The sequence below is a fragment of the Emys orbicularis genome, chromosome 7 (genome assembly GCF_028017835.1).
Source record: "Emys orbicularis isolate rEmyOrb1 chromosome 7, rEmyOrb1.hap1, whole genome shotgun sequence".
NCBI classification, from domain to species: domain Eukaryota; kingdom Metazoa; phylum Chordata; order Testudines; family Emydidae; genus Emys; species Emys orbicularis.
The window spans coordinates 85908707-85927599 of record NC_088689.1 but is presented as its reverse complement, the minus strand read 5'-3'; the positions used below and the strand labels follow the sequence as shown (position 1 = coordinate 85927599).

General features: G+C 39.5%; 1 protein-coding gene across 1 annotated transcript in view; it reads right to left on the bottom strand.

Moving 5' to 3' along the window:
* The window catches only part of POC1A (POC1 centriolar protein A), a 102055-nt gene that overhangs the window by 79224 nt on the left and 3938 nt on the right, over positions 1-18893 (bottom strand). Inside the window, exons 2-5 of the mRNA XM_065407939.1 lie at positions 18164-18343; positions 10421-10528; positions 8783-8898; positions 704-837 (exon numbers count right to left, since the gene is read on the bottom strand). Coding sequence (XP_065264011.1) covers positions 704-837; positions 8783-8898; positions 10421-10528; positions 18164-18343 — 538 coding nt within the window. The remainder of the gene's footprint in view (positions 1-703; positions 838-8782; positions 8899-10420; positions 10529-18163; positions 18344-18893) is intronic.

The following is an 18893-nucleotide window of genomic DNA, read 5'->3' as shown; positions in this document are numbered from 1 at the left end:
ACAGTAAAATTAGACTATTTATTTAGATTTAACATTTAAAAAAAAAACACAAGAACTCCAAGCACTCTGAATATAATTAGACCTACCACAACAAAACACCCAGCAGCATAAATACTAGAATACAAATAAGTTAACTCTACCAATCAGGAATATTAAGTAATCAAATGAAGATAATTTAACTTAGGCAGCTGCCAAAATGGGAGGACTCCAGAAAAGCTCTCACCCCCAAATCACACCCAGGAACATACCCCTCCTTGTTCCCAGAAACCCTATCAGACAAAAGTAACTAGTCTGTGTATAGAGCCAATTTCCAATATTGATCCCCATGTATTAGCACTTTTTATTTCAGTAGCCGACTCTCAAGGAAAGATTGTTTTTAAATTGTGAGAACTTATTTTGTAAAACAATTTTAAAGCCAAATCTAGAACTGAGGTGTATACTGTCTCCCTTTTTTTCTTACTTATGAAAGCAGTACCTTAGATTAATAAGTTACATTTCTTGTCATGTTTTCTCTACATTTCCTCCACCACCACCACCGATGAAATTTCAGGTTTAATTAAAAATTCAATCAAGAAACCTTAAGAGTTATAGGCCGAGAGAACTGAAGCCTAACACTTGACTCAGCATCATTTCTCTGTCCATCTGCTGAGTCCACGTGCTTTACGCATTACTTTACAAAAGTAATAGTGAAGATTCTCCTCACCTGATGACCATGAAGAGTATACAGCAGCCTTCCTTCTAGTAAATCCAGAATTTTAAGGGTTGAATCATTGGAGGCAGTAATGAGGTAGTTTCCAGAGGGGTGAAAGGAAAGACAGTTTACCACAGCACTGTGCACTAGGGGAGAAAAAAAATAAAATAAATATATACACACACATATCCAACGTCTAAAACCAATTTACACAATAAGTCATCCCCCCCACACACGTTCCAATACTCTGTTATAATATGTTTAATGTGTTTTCTGATCATAATTTTCACATTATGCAGGAACTCTTTTCAAAGCATTCTACAATGAGGGTCATATTCAGGTCTGGGGAAGAGTAAATTTTGCCAGTTACTCCAAAGCCCGGTTTGGCCCTATGCATTTTAGGTTTAAACCAGAAATTTGAACTGTAAACCAAGGTCTTCTCTTACCAGTGAAAAGGGATTCTGTGAGTCAAAACTGAATATTAAACATTTTTCCACCGAGGCTCTACTTTTCTCAAATTCTAAGCCATCTTAAAATGAAAGCAAAACCTCAAAGCCTGCATCTCAGGGAGAATGTTAAGTAACACTTTTGTGGGGAAAAAAAAAAAAAATACGGAAAGTGATTTTGTTTTGACTTGCCACTTGTGTCAAAATTTCATCTTCCTCCAAAATCTGCAGTCTTAGTTTAAGATACTTTGTAAGAGAAGTACCAGCCATCTTGAAAACATATGTTTGATAGCGGCCCTATTTGAAGGTCTAGCATGAGATGTCTTTATAGTTTCAACAAAACTCACCAGGACATTGAAAGTTTGTTAAAACAGTAAGTAGTATTTGGGGATTTTTAATTTTGAAACATGCATGTCCAGTGATACAAGCCTTTCTACATCGGGACAGAGCCTAAGAGCGGTACTTAGAAGAATTAAAAAAAAAAAACTTCAGGAAAAGTATGAATTAATCTTCTGAATAGCATCTTTTTCAAACCTTTTGCAACAAAATGATCTCCTTATAATTATGTATTATAGCATAAATATGCTATTGAGCATATTTCTTTGTGGGAACATATAGTATTTCACATAATGTACAACTGCTTATGCCTATGTGATATTACAGGATACTAGTAACCACCACTTAAAGATGTTTTGAATATGAAGTCTAATTTGTCTCTTAGTTACACTATCTGGCTCCAAAACGTTCTAGCGCCTTGAATTTATGCTTTATTATAAAAAGAGACAAAGACTAAATTCTTAGTTTTTATTTCAATCCAAGTTGCACATTAAACTTACCTAGTCTTACTACAAACCACAGATAGAATTTTAAAAGCACATAACACCTTGCATTATCATTAGATTGTAAAATCTGAAATAATCTTGTTAAGTTAACACAAAATATTTCCCCTTAACATTATTAACAGTTCTCACATCAACAATTCTTAAAGTGTCTTTCAAAAACTATACAAAAGAAGATTCTTAATCCAACCCAGGTAACCTGGAAATGATTACTGCCTCAGGTAAACACTTAATCTTCTCATGTAATTGAAATAATGAATTTAATGCCATCATGTACATTAACTTTCCCAACTGGTGGGCAGTGGGGGGGGGGGGTGGAAGGGGGGAGAAACGCAAACATTTCTGGAGACAAACTGATCCAGAGATCAAAAATAGAACAAATTTTTACTATAGATATTTTAGTTTGGCTCATGTCACAAGAATAGGGTTGTTAGTACAAGAACCCATCACAATGGGATAATATTTCACCAATAATTTTCTACTGCTAATGAAATGTATATAGCCTCCACACTCAGATCTATTATCCCCCACTCCATATACCCATTCAGTTAATGGACGTACATGTATTTTATCAAAGGAATAAGTTTCAGAACAGAATACTTTGACCAGAAATATGGTGGCCAAGAGTGGATCCTCTGAAGCCTGGGACAGGAAATGAACTACTTCCAACTTCAACAAAGAGCATGGGAACTTTCTAGGATGGAAGGAAACCATACAAACCCCGCAGACAGGTCGAGGCCAAGCTTTGTAGGCAGCCACAGCTTTTGTGCCCAAGTACTTCTTGGCAGCCTAAGCTCAGAGAAAGTTCCATCTGTCCTCCTCTGCCATCAATTATTGCTATTTATTATCTGTACTACCTTAGTGACTACGGACCAACTCATAGACCAGGGACACCACTGTTCTAGGCATTTACAAACACAGAACAAAAAGGCGGATTGTAAGCCTCTTGGGGCAGGGACCAAGTATAAAATGAGACAACAGATGGATCTAGACAGAGGGAAGAATACTAACAATGAGGCAATACTGGTCAGCATGACAGTCAGTGGTCTCAGCAAACCAGCAGCATAATCATTGCCAAGTTTTTTGTAGGCTTCACAGCAAAGGAGTTTTGAGGAGGGATTTAAAGATGGATGATGAAGTAGCTTTGCAGATACTAATGGGGAACACCTCCCAAGCATATCTGGCAGCATGGGAGAAAGCATACCAGATGTTTGAGAAGTTAACAAGTGAGTAGTAGAAGCTGGGATCATGGGCCGGTAGGAGGTGATCATCAATAGCTCAACTGCTTCCCATACCAACTCCCACACCTCAAGAGATACTTACCACCACCACGTCCTCCCCCAAACCACTCACACTGAACTTGACAGCAAGAACTGTGATCCAACTCTATTTCATGTTGCAACTAGTGATACGAATAAATGGTAGAGGCAACAGGGGAAAGAGGAAGCCCCTGTCACTGACTTGTCCATTTGCCATTCAAGGCTTAAAAGTGTGTATGGCCAATATTAGAGACAAGGTATCTCTCCAATATCCTGGGACCAACATGGTTACAACTACACTGCACATAGCCAATATCAACAGCCGTTTATGATTAGCCCAGTACTAAGGTCATACGCACATCTCTTTTTGCAGATTTATCCACTAAAATTGAGTCTCTGCAGTCTATAGGGTGAACTTAAGTACTGTGAACAAAATGTAAAGCATGAACTGTGACAATGGTGAGCCCATTGAGTACCAGAGATTAGTTAATTCTATTTTAGCAGCCATTGACTAGAATATAAATTAAGATGGCCATAACATAACCTCAATAAAGGTGGTTTCCATTGTACATCTATTGTTCTATATTTTTCATCGTTTGTTTGTTTCTTTATCAACAATTCTAATAAAAAAAATATAGTCATCATGTTACAAAAAAAAAAATGTGTAGGGCTGTTCCAGTAGACTAATGTAAGCACAATGTGAACTGACAAACTTTGGGCACTGCAGAGCCAGCAGAGTTGGCTGCTAAAGTACTGCAATCTGGGATCACCTCTGATCTGATGGCTTACGCACAGATCCATGACTTAAAAAAAAAAAAAATAATAATAATAATGGGAAAAACTGAAGGAAATCCAAAGGATTCTAAGCTACTATTAGTAATACAACCTCTGTTCTCCCCTGCAGCAAATGATGCCTCCCCCTCCCCATACCAAAAATTTAAACAAAAAACAAATGTGGAAAACAAATATTTTGGCAACGCACAATGTGATCAGGATGATTGCCCAGGGTACTTAACTCCATGAAATCTGCATTGCACTATTTTTTGTGACCTAAAATGTACAATGTGATATAGTAATTTATTCCATACGTAATAAGTATAAATGGAATAAATTACTATCAACCTTTATTATTAATTTGTATTGTGGTACCACCTAGGAGCCCCAGCCATGGACCAGACTCCATTGTGCTAGATGCAAATAAACACAGAACAAAAAGTCGATCCCTGCCTCCAAGTGGCTCATATAGCATAATCTAGTCCCCTAAATTATTCTGTTACTAGCCAGAACCCCCAAAGACACTTCTATTGACATAGAATCATAGATTATCAGGGTTGGAAGGAACCTCAGGAGATCATCTAGTCCAACCCCCTGCTCAAAGCAGGATCAATCCCCAACTAAATCCCCAAATGGCCCCCTCAAGGATTGAACTCACAACCCTGGGTTTAGCAGGCCAACGCTCAAACCACTGAGCTATCCCTCCCCCCATCTCTGAGACTAATGCGAAATAACCAAGTACAAAGACAGATGGCGGACATGGAAAATGTCTTTCATTAGGCTACCTCTAATTATTTATGCTCTTGCTGTAACTAGACTGGTAAGAGATGTCACTATAACCTTATCCTGCTACCTAGAAGAGTAGTGCATCACGCCTAATACACATAACGGCTTCACACTAATAAAATGTTATGTCTGACTCTCTGAATTTACTCATTCTGAAGAGTTCACTATTTACTCCTCCTAGATAATGAGGAATTGAAGGTTAAGTCATATCACTGGGATGCTAGTTTTCCTTATTTTGCAATATGGCATCAGATTTGCCCCACACAACAGGTCTGAACATATTAGTGAATTTCATACCAGTAATACGGCTATACAGACTTTTTTTGGTTGATTTCCTGTACAGGAGTACTCTTCTCAGTGTAGTGGGTAAACAGTTCATTTGTCTGCTCATTAAGTAAATCCAGATTATTTATAAGTTAGTTTATTGAGAGACACTATAGAAAAGCAGAAAACAAATTGTAAAACCTTTAACTATCATTTACAAATGTTGCAGTTGGAACAAAGTCATGGCAACAACAACAACAACAACGAAAGACTAATCAGTGGTTGGGTAACAACCAAAGCGTTATTCACCTCTCTATCGGGGGGAAAAACACTACTTATCAATTACAACTCTTTAATCAATCCAATTTGACTCTTAAAATGGATTCCCTTGAAAATCAAACAGAAACGTGTCAGTTTCTTAACATGATTATATATTGAAGGAAAAGATGCCCTCTAGTGGAATTTAGTGATTTCATGGTTATCTGTTCTTCTAAAAATATAATTTCATTTTCACATGTGCGATATCTGTAACTTCTATCTAAATCATATGAGTTAGGTATATAAACCCTTATGCAAGAAAGAGAGATACCCATTTGTATCTGCAAAGCAACTGGCATGACTTCACTGTGCTCATAAATTAAAACTAATAACTTGCAATGGTTATTATTTCAAACTGAAAGTTTGGTGTCTAATTAGGATTTATGCAGTAGCTGGTTTTACAAGATTTCAATAACAAAAGTGTAACAATAAAATGCCACTCAGGAAAAAGATACAGTTAAAATTCCAAGAGACAAAAATAATCCTGGCAGTCAAATGGCAACTAAGCCACACTGGACCCAGACAATTTAATCTCTCTAAATCATAAGCAGGAAGAGATCACTGTAAAGCCAAATAATGGTGTGGCTGGAAACACATGATGTATATCCTGCCACTGCATAAAAGCTGATAAGCAGTTTCAGATTGCCCTTTACCTTAGGGTAAGGATTTAAAAAGTTCTGCCTGTTTTAACAGCAGAGGTTTTATACCCATTTCCAAGTTTCACTAATACACACACAGTTTGGAGTAAGCACTTCTCTCAATACACAGACAACTTTGCTAGTGGAGTTGTGGCCATCAGAAAGAATATACCCCCTTTACCTCAGACATTCATATTTGGTTTGTGCTGAAATTCTTGGTTACAACTATAGTGTAATATAGTATGGTGACATGCATGCACCATCCACAAGCATTCTGCACTGCACCTCTTCTGTAAGGTCTTTGTTTCCCTTAACATATGTTCATCAACATAACTGTTGATGCATTGGAAAGGGCTCACAGAAGAGCCCAATAACGATTAAAGGATTGGAAAACATGCCTTATAGTGGAAGACTCAAGGAGTTCTATCTGTTTAGCTTAAAGAAAAAGTTAGGAGGGGACTTCATCACATTTAATAAGTATCAACATGGGGAACAGAAATTTAATAATAGAGGATTCTAGCAAGCAAAGGTATAATGTGATCAAATGGCTGGAAGTTGAAGCTAGACAAATTCAGACTAGAAATAAGGTGCAATATTTTAACAGTGAGAGTAATTAATCATAGGCACAACTTGTCTAGTGCTGAAGAATCCACCACAACCCTTGATATTTTAAAAATCACGACTGGATGTTTTCTTAAGAGATATGTGTGATGTTCTGTACCTCGGGGGAACACCCTATACCCCCATGTTCATCTTTATAAAATGATTGTGTGGTATCCAATGCACAGTTTGTCATGTTGGGTGTCTTCGGAAGGGTCATGATGCACTGAGCATGGCTGTTACAGTGATGTTATAGTAATTGTTACAATAAGGTTATAGGTTATAATTTCATATATATAGTTATGAGGCTGAAAACTTATCCTCGTGGCTTAAAGCAAGCCCAGGCAAAAACTCTCCAAGAACAGAGAGGCAGTTCACACCTCATCACGGCATGCATGGGACAAACTCAGCCCAGCCTCACAGGAACAAAGGATGCTGGCCTAGGCAACAACAAAAGAATCTGTTAGACTCGAGTGAGTCACCCCCCTTCCTTTGGTCAGTTTGGAAATGCAATGAGGTAATGCTCAACTGACTCTGAAGGGAGGCGGGGGGCAAAACCAAGAGGGAAGAAAGGACACGATAAAAGGGAGAGACATTTGCCATGCTCTCTCTCTCTCCCCCACCTACATCTACAGACACCACACCAAGTGACTGAAGCGCTGATCAAAGGGGAGAGCCTGGCTGAAGCGCAACCAGCCAGCCTGTGGTGAGAAGCATCTAAGTTTGTAGGAACACTGAAAGTGTTAAGATCAGCTTACAACGCATTTTGCTTTTATTTCATTTGATCAAATCTGACTTGTTATGCTTTGACTTATAATCACTTAAAGTCTACCTTTATAGTTAATAAATCTGTTTATTCTACCTGAAGCAGTGTGTTTCATTCAAAGCGAGTCAGACACTCGCCTTGGGATAACAAGCCTGGTACATATCAATTTCTTCGTTAAATTGACAAACTCATATAAGCTTGCAGCGTCCAGCGGGCATAACTGGACACTGCAAGATGGAGGTTCCTGGGGTTATGTCTGGGACCAGAGATATTGGCTAGTGTCATTCGGTTGCACAATCCAAGGAGCAGCTTACATGCCAGAGGCTGTGCGTGAACAGCCCAGGAGTGGGGTTCTCACAGCAGAGCAGGGTAAGGCTGGTTCCCAGAGTCAAGGATTGGCGTGACCTAGCAGATCACCAGTCCATACAACACCAGAGGGGAACATCACAGTATGCTCTAGTGCAAACTGGAATTAATTCAGGGAAGTCCTGTGTCCTATGGCCTGTGTTATACAGGGAGTCACACTAGATGATCACAGGCCTTAAAAATCTATGAACAGTAAAAACAGCTCTATATATGTGTGATTACAGTTCTGAAGTTTGCAGACTGGTTCATTAAAGCACTGCCACTAGGAAGGATTATTTACTAAAATATGGTTAAGCAGGGACATGGTCACTTAACAAATGAGTGCAGCAGTCTCTGAAGGCTAACCCTAGGGACTATCTCATCACACTTAGACTACGAGGAGAACGTCATGTAGCTTTGAATTTCAGAAACCCTCAGAGAGAAAGGAAGGTAAGTTCTCTTTTTATTTAAAAAACAAAAACAAAAAAAAAACAGTGCTGCTGTTCACTTGCTTCCTTATGGTACCAAAGGACTATGACAGCCTCAGTGGCCTCTTCGCATACTTCCTGATTTACTATTGAATGTGTTCCTCTCAAAGCACTCATCTGTAACAAGAGTTTAAGCACATGCTTTTAGAGGTAGATATGAAGGAGGAGCTGGCTACTCAGGAGAAGTGATAGGACAGCTCTGCTCTTTTGGCATTGCTACAGCTTTCCACACCTTTCAGCCATATGTACATTCACTATTTATTAATAATATAGGGAAGCTAGAGAATGATTAGTTCTCCCAGTCTGACTTATGTAAACAGATGCACAAAGCTGAAAACATTGTTGGGTAGGGAGATAGCACAGGCTATATAAAGACCAGAGGTACCAACAGTTTAATTTAGAGCTGGCAAGTTTTATTTTCAACTTGTAAAGTGAGCAAGAATTCATTGCAAGCAATTTTTTTTCCCTTTGCCTAGCCTCCTGGGGATCCAGTTATTAGGTTAAACACCACAGTGGAAAAAAACAAAAAACTAACAAAAGAAACAACTCTCTTAGGTCTGTAACTTACCTTGATAATGCTGAAGTAGTCTATTCATCCTAACATCCCACACCTTCACTGTGTTATCTGTACCAGCTGCAGCAATGCATGTACCACTGGGATGAAAATCCACATGATTCACAAACCTATAAAGAAAAATCCAACAGTTTAAACTTGGAGGGATCCCTTACAAGAAGGAGCATTACAGTATGTTAGTGAAATAATATGGGGGCAGGAGGAAATCGGACTTAAAGATGCTAAACACAGCTCAAGTCAACTAACATTTATCTTGTGCTTCTCTCACACCCTTAAGGCAGGATATGATATAGCACTATTTTATATATATTTGTATTAAAAAGAATTTGATGACAATTACATGAGTTTCAGAAGCAAACCTTCTGGAATTTTGTAGATGTCTTAACATTAATTTTCAAAAGTTAATATTTAATAGAAGTAATTATTTTTTACTAAGATCACAGGAGTTCTTAATTGGTGCTTATGAGATATAACATGCAGTCATATCCTTTGAACACATTGTTATTTTAAAAAAAAAGTATAAAATCGATCCTTTGTAAGGTGCTTTGTAACTCTTGCTCCATTGATACAAGCAAGACATCGGATAACAAGAAAACTGACTGCCCTATTAGCATCCTTACATTGCACCATATTAAGAATACCACCAAGCGCTTATATAGTGCTTTTCATCAAATTCTAGGTCTGTTGTGTGGAGGAACCATGTGTACTAAAAAGGCTTATGAAAAACAAAAATATTGTACCATGACATTAACGAGATCAGAATCAAAGGTCGTGACATTAAATACAACCTTAATGACAAATTCAGACGTTATCTTGAAACAAGAGAATTGTATGAAAGGGAAAACAAAAGAGGCAGTATGCAGTTACTGGTCTATTGAGGAGGTGTGTGTCAAATGATGCCATGGAATTGGAACCTAGAAATCATGGGTTCTGGTTTCAGTTCGATCATTGACTTGTTCTGTAACCTTGGACAAGTCCCTTAATATTGTGGTGGTTCAGTTTCAGCTATAAAATAGGTATAACACTTCCCTACCTCACAGAAGACATGTAGGAGGCTTGATTAATTTTATGAATGGTTTAGAGAGCATAGAATGAAAGGTACCGCACAAGTGCAAAGCATTATTGCAAAGACCTTTTAATTATTGAACTTCATTAAATTTAGAGCACAATAAAAATAAAGTTTTGGCAAATCTAGTGAAGAGAAGTGAGATTCAAACCTCCTTAAGTTTCCTAGAACTAGAGACCGAGAGAGAGAGAGAGAGAGTGTGTGAGTGTGTGTGTGTATTGGGGGGGAGGGGGCAAGAGATGTGAAAAGTTTCATTTAATGTGGTTTTGTCCTCAGCATAATGTGGCTAAAATGATTTCTAAGAACCGTTCTCTCATCTAGGCCACTAGATGGATGTTAAAACATGTTTAGCTTCATTTAGACTAACATCCATGTCACTTTCAAGCCCAGCAGTAAGGGATCTGGAAGGAATGGTTGGTGACTAAAGGTCATTTCTGTGTAGCTAGGATCTATGTGACTGTGCAGTCAGTCACGATTTAACCTCTGCCAAACAGTGAAAAAAGTGTGGCAGGCTCAAATAAGACAGCCTTGTGTGTCTTGCCCCTGTGCATTCTACTGGTACTCACCCACCATGCTCACAAAAAGAATGTATACATTCTCTGCTGGTTTTATCCCATAGTTTGATAGTTTTATCATCGCTTGCAGAAGCTATTAGTCTTCCATCTGGAGAAAATCTAAAACAAAGACAGGAATTATAGCAAAGTTCAGAACTAACAAGAAGCTGGAGGGGATAGACAGTATGGGCTAGATCTGGATACCTTACTCATGGTAGGATGCATCTTAGGGTTTGTCTGCAGCATTATTTAGTTCACAGCATGCTGGGATGTAAATCTACCCCGCACTAGCCTGCCATGCACAAAATGTCATTGTGGACCCTGCTGTTCTCTAGTGCACTTCGATCTACTCACATTTCAAAGCAGGGTAGATCAAAGTGCACTAGGGAATGGTTAGTGTGTAGCAGTAGGGTCCATGAACACTTAGCATATGGTAGATTTACACCCCAGCTTGCTGCAAATTAAATGTTCATGTAGACAAGTACTTACTCTTTGAGTAGTCCCACTGATGTCAGTACGACTACTTGAGGAGCAAGGGTAGCAGAATGCAGAGCTAAATCTGCAAAGCTGATTTCTATGATTACTGAGAAAAGCAACCTAAAAGGACTGAAATTATTGAACAGCATGCAGATAGATTAAATAACTCTTCAGAAAAAATGGCTAAACTGATTTCAGATCATCTATCCCACGTGTTTTCATTTAAGGCTGTTTCAAGTGCTTCATTTCTAGGCCCTGCTTCGGACAATTTCTAGATTCACTACCAGTAGGAAAGGTAATTTATTTGTCCTCAAAATGACTATATTTCTGGTTAAGGCTGTTAGGAGAAGTTCAAAATAGACAACAGTAACTGTAGCATTAGAAATACTGTTTGACAGTACCAGACAAGTGCAACCTTAAGCCGCCCTCTCCAACAATGTCACGTAGGCAAGTAGTACCACGGAGATCGACACATCTACTCACATGCATAAATCTTTACAGGATTAAGGCTTTAGGTTGCAATGAAAGAATTACAGCCATGTGTATAACATAATGGGTGTGACGTTGCACTCTATATGATTTTATGAAAATATGCTAATGAGTGTGAATATAATGTAAGTGGAATATGCTTCATGCAAAAGGTCTCATGTAAGGTATCATTACAAATCTTATAATCTACTGAGTGTGGTCATCCTGTTTGTATGTATCTATCATTCTTGTATCTGAAACTAGAAATATGAAATATAACTCTGAGGGCCTATTGTAATTATGCAAAGTGTGGGCCATTAACAGTGGTTTGGAATCTTGATGGCTCTCATCAACCAGGACAATTGACTATGGATGGCTCTGTTTGCTTGCAGGCCTTCCTGTGAGTCAGGCTAGGAGGAATGAAGGCTTGGGGTCTCACAGGACATGTGACCATGTCACCTGGTACTGAAATCCATCTTAAACCTGGTGCTTTTCCATTTAGAAGCGGAGGAGGGGGAACCCCAGAGAGGAACAAAGGATTCCCGCCTTGTGCAAAAGTTATATAAAGGGAGTGGAACAGAACAAAGGGGGCTGAGAAATCCCCTAGCTACCACCTGAGCTGGAACAAGGGCTGTACCAGGGGAAAGGATTGTGCCCAGACTAGGAAGGCGTCCAGTCTGTGATAGAAGCTTATTGAAACATCTCTGAGGGTGAGATTATCTGTAATCACTTTCTTACTGTATTAGGCATAGGCTTGCGTGTTTTATTTTATTTTGCTTGGTAATTCACTTTGCTCTGTCTGTTATTACTTGGAACCACTTAAATCCTACTTTTTGTATTTAATAAAATCACTTTTTACTTAACCCAGAGTATGTATTAATACCTGGGGAGGGGGGGGGGGGGGGCGAGGACAAACAACTGTGCATATCCCTCTATCAGTGTTATAAAGGGCAAACAATTTATGAGTTTACCCTGTATAAGCTTTATATACAGGGTAAAATGGATTTATTTGGGGTTTGGACCCCATTGGGAGCTGGGCATCTGAGTGTTAGAGACAGGAACACGTCTTAAGCTGTTTTCAGTTAAGCCTACAGCGTTTAGGGGACGTGGTTCAGACCTGGTCTGGGTTTGCAGCACACAACCGTGTCTAGCTCAAACTAGGCAAGGTTCTGGAGTCCCAAGCTGCCAGGGAAAACGGGTTAGAAGTAGTCTCAGCACATCAGTTGGCAGTCCCAAAGAGGTTTCTGTGATCCAACCCGTCACAATGGGGATAACACTATTTCCGATATCCAATCAGGGTATGAAGAAGTGAAACAGAAGTGCATCAGGGTAAGAAGAAGTGAAATAGGGCTGAAGTAACTAGACAGTTAGCTTTTCTTCTGAACACAAAAGAACACAAGAATGGCCATACTAGGTCAGACTAATGGTCCATCTAGCCCAGTAGCCTGTCTTCCAACAGCAACCAGTGCCAGATGCTTCAGAGGGAATGAACAGAACAGGGCAATTTATTGAGTGATCCCTGGATGGGGACCTAGTTCTTTTTTTAATCCAGTTATACTTTTGGCCTTCACAACATCCTCTGATAAGTTCCACAGGTTGACTGTACAACTGTATGAAAAAGTACTTCCTTTTGTTTGTTTTCAACTTACTGCCTAAAAATTTCATTGACCCCTGGTTCTTCCATAAGGTGAAGGAGTAAATAACACTTCCTTATCCACTTTCTCCACACCAAGTCACAATGTTATAGACCTTTATCATATCCCCTCTGAGGTTATATCTTTTCCAAGATGAAAAGTCCCAGTCTTTTTAATCTCTTCTCACACAGAAGCTTTTCCATACCCATAATCATTTTTGTTGCCCCTTTCTGTACCTTTTCCAATTCTAATATATCTTTTTTGAAATGGGAAAAGCAAAATTGCACACAAGGTGTGGGAGTACCATGGATTTATATAGGGGCATTATGATATTTTCTGTCTTGTTATCTATCCCTTTCCTAATGGTCCATAACATTGTTAGCTTTTTTGACTGCTGCTGCACATTAAGATGTTTTCAGAGAACTATCCACAATGACTCCAAGATCTTTCTTGAGTGACATCACCCTGTATAGAACCCATTGTGATATTAGACTCCATGTTTTTATGGAAATATGCTTATGAGTGTGAATATAATGTAACTGGAATATGCTTTATGCAAAAGGTCTCTTGTAAGGTATCATTACAAAACTTATGATCTACTGAGTGTGTTCATCCTATTTGTTTGCATGTATTATTTCTATGTCTGGAGTTAGGAGAATAAGATATAAACTTGTATTACTGAGGTAAATATGTTAAGTGGAAGCCATTAAGGGTGCTTCAGAATCAATGAACTGTGAATGGTTTTGTTTACCTGCAAGCCTTCCTGTGTAAGTGTCTCCCAGCTACTAGGTAATAAAGGAGGTCTTACAGTGACATGAGACCATGTCACCTGGTACTGGAATCCATCTTAAACCTGGTGCTTTTCCATTTAAAAGGAGGAGTGGGAATCCAGGGAGACAAAAGATTCCCACCTTGTGCCAAAGATATAAAAAGGGGGTGGAACAGAACAAAGGGGGCTGCCAATCATGAGAAAACCCCTAGTTACCACCTGAGCTGGAACTAACAAGAACCGTACCAGGGGAAAGGATTGGACCCATACTAAGAAGGAGTCTAGTCTGTGAAAGAAGCTTATTAGAACATCTCTGAGGGTGAGATTTACCTGTATTCAGTTTCTTAAATGTATTAGACTTAGACTTGCATATTTTGTTTTATTTTCCTTGGTAAAATACTTTGTTCTGTCTGTTATTACTTGAAACCACTTGAATCTTACTTTTTATACTTAATAAAAGCACTTTTGTTCATTAACAAACCCAAAGTGATTAACTTGGGGAGCAAACAGTTGTGCATCTCTCTCTATCAGTGTTATAGAGAGCGAACAATTTATGAGTTTACTCTGTATACGCTTTATACAGAATAAAACGGATTTATTTGGGGGCTTGGACCCATTGGGAGCTGGGTGTCTGAGTGCTGGAGACAGGAGTACTTGCTGAGCTGTTTTGAGTTAAGTCTGCAGCTTTGGGGGCATGGTTCAGACCCTGGGTCTGTGTTGCAGCAGGCTCAACAAGACAAGGTTCTGGAGTCCCAAGCCATCAGAGAAAATGGGCTCAGAGGTAGTTTCAGCACATCAGGTGACAGTCCCAAGGGGGTCTCTGTGACAGAACCCGTCACACCCATCATTTTGTAGGTATGGTTAGGATTGTGTTATCCAGTGTGCATTACTTTGAATTTAGCAACATTGAATTTTATCTGCTATTTTGTTGCCCAGTGACCCAGTTTTTTAAGATCCCTCTGTAACTCTTCACAGTCTGCTTTGGACTTAGTTATCTTGCAGACAATACAAAATTACTCAACCATTGCCACCTCACTGTTAACCCCTTTTTCCAGATCATTTATGTAGGTGTTGAACAGCACCAGTCCCAGTACAGATTCTTGGGGGACCCAGTTATTTACCTCTCTCCATTCTGAGAATGGACTGTTTATTCCTACCCTTTCTTTTAACCAGTTACTGATCCATGAAAGAACCTTCCCTCTTATCCCATGACAGTTTACTTTGCTTAAGAGCCTTTGGTGAGAGAACTTGTCAAAGCATTTCTGAAAGTCCAAGTACACTATATCCACTGGATCACCCTTGTCCACATGTTTGTTGATTCCCTCAAAGAATTCTAATAGATCGGTGAGGCATGATTTCCCTTTACAAAAGCCATGTCAACTCTTCCCCACTCTCACTCACTCATGCCCGTCACCCCAATCAGGGTATGGGCCGCCAACCACAGATCTCCAGAGTCCTTTATCCTGGGCCATTTGCTCTAGCTGGTTAATCCTCCTGGTTGCAAGAAGGGTAATCGGCTTAGTGGCTCCCTCACGACTTTCACCACCCAGCGTCATGCGTCTTCAAGTTGAAGACCCTTCTTTTTCCAGGCTAAAAGTCTCCGTTATCTCTACTGGCGTTTCTGTAGCAAGTTAATTTTTTACAGGGTGGAGTTGCTAGCCCCACGCCCAACCCTCCTCCTTTATCCTGACTTGGGACAGGCAGATGGCCCCAAAGGACCTGACTGGTGGAGTTCAACTCTCCCCCACTATATTGTATTCATCTATGTGTCTGATCATTCTGTTCTTTACTATAGTTTCAACCAATTTTCCTGGTACTGAAGTTAGGTTTACCAGCCTGTAATTGCCAGGATTGCCTCTGGAGACTTTTTAAATCATGGGTGTTACATTAGCTATCCTCCAGTCAACTGTACCATGGCCGATTTAAAGGATAAGCTACATACCACAGTTAACAGTTCTGCAATATCATATTTGAGTTCCCTCAGAACTCTTTGGTGAATACCATGTGGTCTTGGTGACTTATTGTTTAATTTATCAAGTTGTTCCAAAACCACCTCTACTGACACCTCAGTCTGACAGTTCCTCAGATGCATCACCTAAAAAGAATATCTCAGGTGTGACAATCTCTCTCACCTCCTCTGCAGTGAAGACTGAAGCAAAGAATTCATTTAGCTTCTCCACAATGGCCTAGGCTTCCTAGAATTCTCATTTAGCACCTCCATCATCCAGTTGCTCCACTGATTGTTCGGTGGGCTTTGTCCTACTTCTGATGTACTTAAATTTAGCTGTTACTTTTTGTGTTTTTGCTAGCTGCTCTTTAAATTCTATTTTGGCTGGCCTAATTATATTTTTTGACTTGACAGAATTTATGCTCCTATTTTCCTCAGTGGGATTTGACTTCCAGTTTTTAAAGAATGCCTTTTTTCCTCTAACCACCTCTTTCACCCAGTTGTTTAGCCACGGTGGCATTTTTTTGGGTCCTAAAAAAAAAAAACCCACAACCACACACAGTAAAAGGGTACACATAGTTTAAGCCTATATTATGGTGTTTTTAACGTTTCCATAGAGCTTGCAGTCATTCACTCTTGTGACTGTCCCTTTTAATTTCCTCTTTTTTTTTCCTAGTTCCCTTTTTCAAGTTAAATCAGCGGTTCTCAGAGTCATGAGGCTATTAAATGGGGGGGTTGCGAACTGTCAGCCACCACCGCCAAACCTACTTTGCCTCTATTTAATAGTGTTAAATATAAAAGTGTGTTTTAATGGGGGGGGGGGGCGGAGGGGTGTCACACTCAGACTTGCTGTGTGAAAGGGGTCACCAATGCAAAAGTTTGAGAACCACGGAGTTAAATGCTACTGTGGTCAGTTTCATTGGCATTCCGCCTCCGCCCCCCCCCCCCCCCCCCAAGCATGTTAAATTTAATTACATTATGGTCACTATTACTGAGGGTTCAGCTATATTCACCTCTACGACCAGATTCTGTGCACCATTTAGGACTAAATCAAGAATTGCCTCTCCCTTTGTGGGTTCCACGACTAGCTACTCCAAGAAGAAAATCATTAGTGGTGTCTAGAAACATTTATCTCTGCATCCCATCCTGAGATGATACATACCCAGTCAACATGGGGCTAGATGAAATCCCCCATTATTACTGGGTTTTCTGTTTTTTGTAGCCTCTCTAATCTCCCTGAGCATTTCACAGTCACCCTTACCATCTTGATCAGGTTGCCAGCAGTATACTCCTACTGCTATAGTCTTATTATTCAAGCACGCAATTTCCATCTATAGAAATTCTATTATACTGTTTGATTCATTTAAGATTGTTACTATAATTGACTTTATGCTTTTATTCCCCCACATATACTGCCACTCCCCCACCAGTAAGACCTACTCTATCATTCCTATATTTTCTGTACAGTGGTTTTACCATGTCCTATAGTGGAACAATGGCAAAGTTCCCATGATGCCTATTATATCAATATCCTCATTTAATACCTCAAGTTCAACCATCTTACTATTTAGACTTCTTGTATTTGTATACAAGCATTTATAAAGTTTGTCAATATTTAGTTATCTGCCTTTGTTTGACTGTCTCTCTTCAGTTCCTACCTACTTGATCAACTTCTATCATCTCCTCTTTATTAGACTAGATAGTGTCCACTTTAATAAATCCTCCCCTCAGGGATGGGTCTGTCCAAACTGTGTGCACCTTCATACCTGTTGGCTTTCCCCCAGTCCTAGTTTAAAAACTCCACTACAAGCTTTTTAATTTTACATGCCAGAAATCTCGTTCCATATTGGTTTAGGTGGAGCCAGTCCTTCCTGCATCGGCTCCTCCTTTCCCAAAAGGTTCCCCGGTTTCTAATAAACCTAAATCCCTTCTCCCGACACCACATTCTCAGCTGGCATTGAGACCCTGCTGTTTGACTATCAAACTGGCGCTGCACATAGAACTGGAAGCATTTTAGAGAATGCCATCATGGAGGACTTAAAAATATCTATATCTATATCTATCTTACCTACTGCCCTAAATTCGGCCTCCAGGACCTCTCTCCTATCTTTCCCTAGGCCATGTACCATGGCTACTGGTTCCTCCCCAGCACTGCATACAAGTCTATCTAGGTATCTCAAGAGGTCTGCAACCTTTGCACCCAGCAGGCAATTCTCCATGCAGTTCTCCCAGTCATCACAAATCCAACTGCTAAAGAAAAAAAAAATTTAGTTGTTGCATTTACTTGGGGGTTGGGCAACAAGGATATATGGATCTCTATACCTGTTCAAAATTACTTCAGCTCAGGACTGATTTGAAGCATAAGGCAACGTTGTTACACCAAAGACACCTGTTGAATGCACTCTTTGTTTTAAGACATACATCACCACCACTGTTTTTTGCCAGCAGGTTGTACTTACTTGGCACAGCGAACCCAGTTTATGTGCTGGCTCAAGGAAAAGATAAATTTCTGTCTGTGAACTGTCCATACTTTGACTGTTTTGTCATCAGAAGCTGTAACCAAGGACTGTCCATCACTGGAGAACTGAACGCTTCTTACAGTTGCCGTATGAGCCTTGAACACAGTAGATTCTCCTTTGCTGGGTAGAAAAAGGAGTGAATGATTTTTTTAAGTTGCACAAGAGGCTAAGACACTATGTTCTAAACAGCCTGAAGCTTGTGTACACTAGACAGTGTTTCTAACCACTATTTCTATGGACACCATATACATTTATGTTAGGAGGAAATTGTTGACCTATCCTGAGCAGACAAGTGTTTAGGAACAGTACAAAACATAGCACTAAAAGAAACTGCTCTGTTTGATTTTAGTTACTGGAGCCCACCCTAACTTGAGACAATTTATGTTTGTGTTGTCTATAAAGAGGTAAGGAAAAGGACATGTTTTTAATTAGTGTAAATCAAATAGTCTGCTAAGAAGACTGTTTACATCAGTGATGCTCAACTAGTATACAAAGACAAGAACAATAGTGGCTGAAATTCTGGGCTGACTTCAGGTCTTAATTGTCACCGCAACGAGGAAAAAGAAGGGCATAAAGGAGAGTTTCAATTATAGTCAGATAAACCATTGATACCAAATGGAAGCGTGTCTAATATTTATCACAAGATAACATTACAGCAAATACTTTTCCT